Source organism: Pezoporus occidentalis, unplaced genomic scaffold (assembly GCF_034315485.1).
Source record: "Pezoporus occidentalis ecotype Australia unplaced genomic scaffold, CSIRO_AGI_Poc_V1 ctg161, whole genome shotgun sequence".
NCBI classification, from domain to species: domain Eukaryota; kingdom Metazoa; phylum Chordata; class Aves; order Psittaciformes; family Psittacidae; genus Pezoporus; species Pezoporus occidentalis.
Window position 1 is genome coordinate 1,397,414 of NW_026913437.1, and position 9,510 is coordinate 1,406,923.

The following is a 9,510-nucleotide window of genomic DNA, read 5'->3' on the forward strand; positions in this document are numbered from 1 at the left end:
GTGAGGGGGAAGAACGCCACTGAGCCAGTAGTGTCCATCAAGTGTTAGTCTGGCTCTGCTTACAAAAACAGTCTTTGGCTTTATGAAATTAGCAGTCTTGTGTCTCTTCTCAATGTTGTCATAGTTTAAACAGATCTTGGATAGAATTAATAAATCTGTAGCCATTCTGTTATGGTAAAGAACCACATCTGAAATTTAAGGCCAGAGACACTTTCTGTGTAAGTGTCTCAGTGGTGTATGTGTGACTTCAGGGAACCTGCCTTGGAGAAAAAAGGAATGAAGCTTGATACACGTACTGCTTTGTTTTACAGGAGAGACTTTGCTTGCCTCATCACATCCTGGAGGAAAGGGGTCTGGTAAAGGTTGGCCTCACAGTTCAAGCTCTGCTTGAATTGCCTGCGTTAAAAGTTCCTCAGCTTTCCTCCATGTGACACAACTCCTTGGGAGCCAGACAACGTTCCATCCAGTCTGCCTGCTTGGATCCCTCTGAGGCAGTTCAGCTTCCTACACAGGAACACTCAAGCCATCAAAAACTACTGTCCATCCAGATGCTGTAGAGAGCCTTACTTTGGAGTTGTAGGTGACAACCTTGGAGTCAGCTGGCAGTTAAAGGACCATAATTATTCTTCTTTACTTTTGTAATTGGATGCACAAAGAGATGTGGTAGCATCCGGTTCTCTTCCTGGTTAATTTAAGTTAAAAGGTGCCATTTAACACCTCACAGTGTTACAGTTAAATGCTGGATTTCTTTTTCTCTCACTGAAAACGTTGTTTGAATTCTTTTACAAGTACAAAGCACACCCCCTTCACTTTAATCTTGCAAGGCAACCATTTGATTTCAAGGTAAGAAAAAATGTAGCACTGGTGTGATGGCAGAAATGCGAGCGGCTGATCACTTGTAACGCACTTCCACTCCCTCAGAAAGCTTCATCTTTGTGTTCCTTATTTTTTGCACTCCTCATTGTAACTTAGACACTTCTAACATTGCCAGTATTTAGTCTAAGTGTCTGGTGATTACACAAAGCAGTATCCAATGGGAAAAGGACACATTTTATTGAGTTTATTCCAGTCTTCTAGGTTGGTGCCAAATACTTTTTTTCAGTTGTACTGTAGATTGTTTACATGTGAAGTGCCTGTGTAATTGAGAACTCGGAATAGTCGGAAACATTTTTGCAATTTCTTTGTTTAAAATAGATGAAATGGAAATTTTTAAATATTTTACTAGGTTTTTGTAAAATCAGTACGTGAAGATTTAAGTAATGCTTCACACTTTTGATGTTGGGTGTTTTTAAGTTTGTTGCACAATTGAATTGGTTATTTTGTTGTCTAATAATTAGAAGATACTGTAAATACTTTTTATTTATGATATTTAATTTGATAATACCTGATCACTTTTGGGTTATGTATTGTTGGACAAGAACAAGTTGTCTACTTTACTTTAGGACACACAGACGCACGCGGTGAGTAAGAGGTGAGGACTTGTGATGCACACTGAGTAACTTAGGACATTTTGATAAAACTGCCAAAATCTCAGGTTCCTGCTGTGACTTTCAGGATTTTGTGTAATGTTGCTCCTGAGCTTGTGTTACATTTTTACAACAGATTTATCCATAGTTTAGTTGGGAAATATCAGTGTTTCTCTTTTTAGTGTTTACAGGATTTATGATGTAACTTACACAAGTGTGGCCTAGCACATGGATTGGTTGGTACAGATGTCACTGTGCTGAAACATTAGACCAGTAGACTTTTCTGGATAAATGGGGAAAAGAACACATTCCACTGTGGTGGGTTTTTGAGGCTTCTCTAAGTTTATCTATTTGTTTGCTTCTGCACCAGGTCTCAGTGTTTTGAGCCCATCCTGAAACCATGCACAGTTGAGTTGTTCTCCAAAAGAGTTGTTCATAATTTAGTAATAAATCTGTGTGCGTTAGGCTGTTCTTCATGAATAGGTAGCTCCACTGAAAACTGCCACAGAGTTTCTGTTTCAGGCTAAGCTCATTTTGATGGAGGGATACATTTGCCAAGCAGGTAACAAGATTTGATTCTGTTCTTTCCAATTAATCAAGGCCCCATCTATTATAATTCATAAAGGAATGAAGGAGATGTATTGTTTACTCTTCACTTATTTACAGCCCTTAAAATCAGTAATTGAGAGGAAAAAATAACCTTCTGCTGACAAGATTTTGTTTACAAGATAGATTCTTTTTAAACCCCTTGAAACAAGCTGATAGATGTGTAATAGTTAAAACCCACTGTTGTTTAGATGGTTTCTTACAGTGCGGCTCCTGGAGAGGCTGGTGTAAAACAACAAACCCCTCAAAAGAAATCGTAGGTTACAGGAATACTTGTTTAAGGAAACTGGATTGCTTTGACCTTTGAAATGTGGGATTTCAAACCTCTTTAATTGGTTTGTAAATCATAGACGTTAGCCTCATTTTAACACCTTCAGTCCCTGTTCCTCGCTAAAGGCACTTACCTGGAAAGTCACACTGAGACTCAAATAAGTAATATAATTCATTAAGCCAAATGCTTGTCTGCTGCTTTTGAAGAACACAGCCATTCAAAAGAATAAGTCATTGTCTTTCAGTTCCTTGCTGTGGTATTGACAACAGCCACCACGTTCTCTTTCAGTACATTAGCCATAGAATGGCTAACTATAAATGGTCACTTTCAGTTAACCTGCCTTAAACTGATCTATTTCTTTGTATATTTTAATGTTTTTTTGATCTTAAAGTAACTTTTTTTTTCCCTACTCAAACTAAATTCCATCTCAGTGTAAACATTAAGAATCCCCTTGATGTCATGTGCCAGATGCTGACCAGTTTGGTCTTGGGTTGTGGGGTTTTTTAAGCTTGGCTTATTTCCTAGGTAACTTGAAAACTGGATGTGAAATTAACGGATTTACTTTGAATTGTACCTCTGAAGCTGAAAACTACTAAACTTTTTCTTCAGTACTCTGGGGTTCTTCCCACAAATTAGTAGCAGTCTCACTTTGCCATTCCATGGAAATTAGGATGGCCTTCTTCATGCTTACAGGGAAGGATAATCATGATTCTTCCAAGGCTTCCTTTTTAGCATGACAAAGATGAAGGCCTTCAAGTATCTTTCAGAGCAATGTTGAGAAAAGGTCCACTGTGCCTGGACAAGTCTTTTCTCTGCTTCCTTTAGCTACTGTTACAATTAATAGTCTAAAGCCTTGCAGAAATTGGCTGTTCCCATTGTGATTTTTAGGAGCAACTGTTAAAAAAGATGCTCTAAGTTTTGTAATACAAGTTTGTTGGTGTCTTTCCTGTACAAGAATTTGCCCTTTTCTCCCTTTCCATTTGATTCCCAGCATCTTCTCAGTTCCTTTTGTTTGTTCACAGATCTAGTGACTTCACATTGGTCATTAAAACATGCTCCCCCTTTCTCTTGACTCTAAGAAACTTCTCCAGTGTCATTGGTGAGCTACTGTGATTCCAGAATCCCTGCTCCAAACAGTTAGTATGTTTGAGATATCCTTTTCCCATTCTGTTTGGGATGCAGTGGCATTAATGAATACTTGGTACAGCTGATGGGATGGTTAAGAAGAGAGGCCTGCCCCCCTTCCTTTTGTAGTTACTCAGTTTTTACTTGGGATGTAAAGAGAAGTCACGATGAAAAACTTCAGGAAGCTGCATTAAGTTTTCCTAATAAACTTAAGAGGTAACTAGGGTGCTTTCTTATTGTGAATGCTGTACAAAGTTGCTGCAGTTGTGTGGTCTGAACTATAAATTACAGAGTGAATCAACATACTGACAGGGCCCCTGGCCTTGTGTATGTGTTCTGTTTCTCTGTGTCACTAGATGCAGTATGTGTCACACATGAAAGATCTTTCATTTAAGCAATAATGCCCCAGATATTGTGAGGTCTTAAAGTAGTGACATTAAACTAACCATGATAGAGTGTGGTTGCCTCTCACACAGTATCTCAGAAGTGCTTCACATCTGCAACGCTGCTAATGCAGTATGTGAGCTGGGGCACTGCTGGCGATGCAGAAAGCCATCTACGCCTAGAGGTCTTCCAAAAAAGAACTAAAATGATCATAAAATATGGAGGAAACAGTTGAAACAATAAGTACATGAATCGTAAGAATGTCCGGGTAAAATCTGAGCTTCACAGCAGCCAAGGCATGTTCTGCTCTTACCTTCAGTAAAGAAGGAGGAAAGAGGAAGGGTTGCGAAGATGGCCTTGAGTAAAGAACGCTTTCAGTGAAGGAGTCCAGGGGAGGCCATGAGGATGGTCAGGGGCTGGAGCTTCTTCCCTAGGAAGGCTGAGAAAATTGAGGCTGTTGAACCTCAAGAGCAGAAGCTGTGTGGAGAACTCAGAGCAACCCCCAGTGTCTGAAGGGGGCTACAAGGATGCCGGAGAGGGACTCTTCATCAGGGACTGCAGTGATAGGACAAGAGGTGATGGGCTCAAACTGAAACAGGGGAAGCTCAGGTTGGATGTAAGGAAGAAGCTCTTTACTGGAGCAGGCTGCCCAGGAAAGTTGTGAATGCCCCATCCCTGGCAGTGTTCAAGGCCAGGCTGGACGGGGCTTGGAGCAAGCTGCTTTAGTGGAAGGTGTCCATGCCTATGTCAGGGGGTTGGAACTGGATGAGCTTTAAGGTCCTTTCCAACCCAAACCAGTCTAAGAGTCTAAGATTCCACCTTTCTGGCTTACAGATCACTTGAGCTGCAGGTCATAGCAAACATGGCTCAAATTTGTCTGACACTGCAAAGCTTTAGTGTCAAATTCTTGGCTAAAAGTAGTGATCTCTGGTAAGTCAAAGGAATCTGTAAAATATTACACAAATTCATTTATTTAATACAGGTTTTCTGATGTGCCATATACATATTAAGACAGTAGGAAAAATTCCTTTGAAGCACAGCTTTCTTACTATGGGAGGGTGTCCCCACAGTAACACTGCAGATGGGGATTGCCATCAGTTTTGTACTGCACCTCAAACTTCAGTTCAGGTATCACTTGGTGGCTGTCTTAGATTTGGACATAAATCTGTAGCCAAATTCAAACAGAAAATGAAAAGGCATCTGTTCACTAAAGCAAATGTTCATTTGTCTTCTCAGATGGAAGGACAAAGGTCTGGCAGTTGTCTTCCTGCTGCTTCCTAAATGCTTGTACAAGGGTAGCTGTTGCACCTAATTGAGCTGCAGTCTGTCTGTGCACCAAAGCTTGTTACTAATTCAGGTGATTCCAACTCAAAGCAACTTTGGGAGTTTCTGGCACTTTCTGCAGATAGATGACTTTGTATTGGTAAATCACACCTCTCTTTTTCCTCCTGCAGTCAGGCTAGTGTGTGTGTTTCTTTCAAGAGGTAAGTCACGTTAAACAGTGACCTCTACTTGGAAACCAAAACCAAACCCCCAAAACCCACAGCCACAGAACTAGTTAAAAGAAGACAGTAAGGCCAGGAACAGGAAAAGCAAATTACAGTTCTCTAAGGAGAGGGTGCTCTGACCTGGTGTCACATTGAATCACTTCCAACTGAAAAGCCTTTAGATTAAGTAGAGAAAATGGATGTTTTGTGGCTGCTTCATGCTGAGGGAGACAGATCCCTGAGTGCACCTTGCTGTAGAGGTTACAGGAGCAGCTCTGCTCTGGAGCCAGGCTGAGAGAGCTGGGCTGGGTCAGCCTGGAGAAGAGAAGGCTCCTGAAGGGGAGACCTGAGAGCAGCTCCAGTGCCTGAAGGGGCTGCAGGAAAGCTGGAGAGGGGCTGGGGACAAGGGATGGAGGGACAGGCCAAGGGGAATGGCTTTAACCTGCCCGAGGGGAGACTGAGATGAGCTCTTAGGCAGAAGCTCTTCCCTGTGAGGGTGCTGAGGCGCTGGCACAGGGTGCCCAGAGAAGCTGTGGCTGCCCCATCCCTGGCAGTGTTCAAGGCCAGGTTGGACACAGGGGCTTGGAGCAAGCTGCTCCAGTGGAAGGTGTCCCTGCCCGTGGCAGGGGTTGGAGCTGGAAGAGCTTTAAGGTCCCTCCAACCCAAAGCAGGCTGGGACTGTATGATTATAAAAGTGAAATAACCAGTCAGTTTTAGTTCAGATGTTCCGTAGCCACGTACGTTTTCAAAGAAGAATGTGTAATCTGCTTTTTCCATACACATTTTCAAACCCTAATCTTCAAATAACCAGCACCAAATCTCTTTCCAAGACTATTTTAGTGTCTTGGTAAAAATGAAGTGAGAAGGCTAGCTCAAACCGACAGCAAACAGGATTGTTTTGGGAAGCTTTCTGTTTTGGCAGCGTTAGGTTTCCAGTTGGACTCACTGCTCTTAAAGGTCTTTTTCAACCAAAATGATTCTGTGACTTCAGCAAGACCAGAATTTCCCTCCATAGTTCTGGAACTGAGCTACCCCATGAAGTCAGTCACTGGAACTGAATTCTTGGCACTGATGAGGGTTTCCTCCCTTCATCCAAATTTGCATGAAATAAGGTAAAGACAACATTTCTTTTCATGACAGTTTTATGAAGGCAGATTGGGAAATAGAGAATACCTGGAAATAAGCACAAGGATCCTTTGTAAGCAGGAGTGAAGCAGTGCAATCTCCCCAGGGTTGCTCTGGTTGGGTGGGATCTGGTCATGAAAGCGCAGATGTTCATGCAGCTGTTTCCTGAAGGGGTGCCTCACGCTAAGCACTGCTGCAGTGGTGGGAATCCCTGCCTCTTGCACCAGCAGGTAATGGGGGCCTGTGATCCCTGGGGGGGCTGTAGAAGGGTTGTTTGTGGATCACGTTGGGAGTAACACGAGTACTTCTACTCTTGTGTAACCTCTACAACAAGGAAATCGTGGCCAGTGGTGTTCGGGTGTTTTGTTTTGTAACTCATGGTTATAAAACTCAGAAGATGCACCATAAGCCGGGGAGGGAGGTGTAAATGTGTGCAGGGCAGGAGCAGTTCTGAGGTACTGGGGGCGGTCATGGAGAAACAGATGCTGACATTGTGTATATACTTGATGGAGTGTTTTAATTCATCTTGCATCTCATGTTCTTGTAAAGTGCATCTTCCTCCCACGCTTCCAAGACTGTCAACTTGTACAGTACTGTATGGAGTCTGTTTTCAGGATTTCCATCCTTGCTGGAGCTTCCAACATAGACGTTTCTTTGGAAAACTGTTCCTACTGTTCCTTTTTGTAAATAGGTTTTTGTATTCAACTTGCATGGATAAACCCCATTTCCAAACCAGTGTACATACGCTGTGTATAAAATACAGACTGTTTCATAACTTTCATGTAGTCAAGTTATTCAATATGATTTCAGGTTTTCTATATTCCTAGTAAATGATGATGATTTGTTGTATGTTCTCTCAAGTGTCTGTGTTGCCGTTTTGATAGATGGGTGACCTGCATCAGTCAGGCTGGACGTGAGGAAGAGACTTTGTACAGTGAGAGTGGTAAATCCTGGCACAGGTTGTCCAGAGAGGTGGTGGCTGCCCCATCCCTGGAGACATTGCAGGCCAGGCTGGATGTGGTTCTGAGCAACCTGGTCTGGTTGAACATGTCCCTGCCCATTGCAGGGGTTGGACCAAATGGGCTTTGAAGGTCCCTTCCCACCCAAACCATTCTGTGATTCTATCTCTTGTGTAATGATAAACAGAAGAAACGTTGACTCTTATTCCAGGGCAGTAGGATGCTGACAGATGGGGTAGGTTAGGACTTTGGTTGTGACCAACAGGGACAACAGGTCTGAGAATACGTTGAGATAAGACACCGTCCCTTGTAGCAGGGTCTTTACATGTTTAAACGCTCTCCTGTCTTACACAGCATGAGGATTACCCAGTGTCTTATAGTGCATACATTTGGAGCAGCATCGTTTGAATCATGCTCACAATCGGCTTCATCAGGTCTGGAAACTCCAGCTGGCAGAAGAGCTCCTGAGGTTGGATCTGGCCACGCACAGGTCAGCTTCTGTGTGGTTCACAGCAACCACCACATCCGACATGAGGGACAGAAGGGCCGGGTTCTGGAGCTGTGGTTGGAGGTTGTTCGTCCCCTCTGGGGTCTGTCAGGTACCTGTAAGCTCTGTTCTCAGCTGTGGCACCCTTTCAGCCTCTCCAGTGTGCTGCTTGCACTCCAGTTGCACATCGTGTGCCTGCGGCTGCTGGTTTACATGGGTTAAGTCATTGCCATGGCTGTAGCCTTTTAATGTCCCTCTCTGGTTGCAGTCCAGAGATGGATGCAGGTGCAGAGCCCTGGCTCAGCATTGCTGTTCCCAGACTCTTTTCTCTGGAGACTGAGGAGAGTTTAGGAAACTAAAAGAAGTCCAACTCCTCCCTGGTTCCTCAGGGCTCTGCTGTCCCGGGGTCTGTGTTCAAACCCATTGATCAGCTACAGCCACCACTCCAACGCTGTTCGAACCCCTCCGAGGGTGAAAATTTGCCATTTAATGTTGCAGTGACCTCAAAATGTCTGTGTCATTGGTGGTGGTTTAATTAGCTCGGCCTCATTAATAATGGAAATCTTATGCTGCTCATTATCCTGATTATAGAGCCAAAGAGGAGACTGTAACACACCCGCCTGGTTGCCACAGCTCTAGCGCTGCCCTCGGGACTGAGCGATGCACAACTGGGCACCAGCAGGGCCAGAAGGATTAGAGCTTGGTGACTCCTCTGACACGGACGGTGCCAGCAGCAGGTCTGACTTCCCATCATCTTGACGTGGTTTACACTATGGCAGGGGAACAGACCCACCAGACTGTGTGTGAGCGGCTCGGGGGCGCGGGTTTAGCTAACACTTCAACGTGACCAACTTCCCGGGATACTTGTAGTTTTCAGCAACTCCATAAACATCTCTTTGGAGTCACAATCGTGGCTTTAGCATAATGATTTCACTACCAGAATTCACACAACTGCCCGTGTGTCCATACAGACATCTCTGTGTGCGGGATCTTCTGTAGGGCTGTTAGTGCTACATCCCGTTCCCTGCTCTTCAGCGTTTCAGGCAGGTTTGTTGCTCTGTCTCCTAACGCATTCACAGGTATTTTGCTGCTCCAAGCTTAGTGTTGGGGTCTTTGAATTCTTCTGCAGCTTGAGTGAGGAATACGGGTATCTTAGTGTAAATATTGCTGTGTGTTGGTCAGGATATGACATTGCAGAGCAGGATTCGGCAGCTGTTGAGACATTGTTCACTTGAGCCCCTTGCTTTTGATGTCCAGAATCTCCGGTTCTCCTGTAATCAGAAGGAAATCAAAAGAAAAGAAAAGCAACAGCAAATTGTGCTCCCTGGCATCAGCTTCTAACACACGAACACTGGAAACTATTGGAGGCCCTTCTGCCAGCAGGGGTAACTTTGTGATTTTTGGCTCACGCAACACCACCCGCTATTTCCCAGGAATACCGGTTAAATGAGGATTGTGTTGTTTCCGAGGAGATGGCAGGGAATGGTCAAACAGTTTCCTTCTTCCGGTCATTGCAAACTAAGGGCTGCAAAAGAGGAGAGGGAGTAAAGAGAACTGTTCCTGTTGGACCACTGCATCCAGTCAAGCATCGTTTGTTACT

At 44.0% G+C, this 9,510-nt stretch overlaps 1 protein-coding gene across 4 annotated transcripts in view; it reads left to right on the forward strand.

Annotated features, from left to right (window-relative positions):
* LRCH2 (leucine rich repeats and calponin homology domain containing 2) overlaps positions 1 to 3,921 on the forward strand; it is a 36,506-nt gene extending 32,585 nt beyond the window's left edge. For all 4 annotated transcript variants that reach the window (XM_062612807.1, XM_062612809.1, XM_062612810.1 and 1 more), the window contains one exon: positions 312 to 3,921. In XM_062612807.1, coding sequence (XP_062468791.1) covers positions 312 to 431 — 120 coding nt within the window. In that variant the 3' untranslated portion in view covers positions 432 to 3,921. The remainder of the gene's footprint in view (positions 1 to 311) is intronic.
* Positions 3,922 to 9,510: the final 5,589 nt, after the last annotated feature.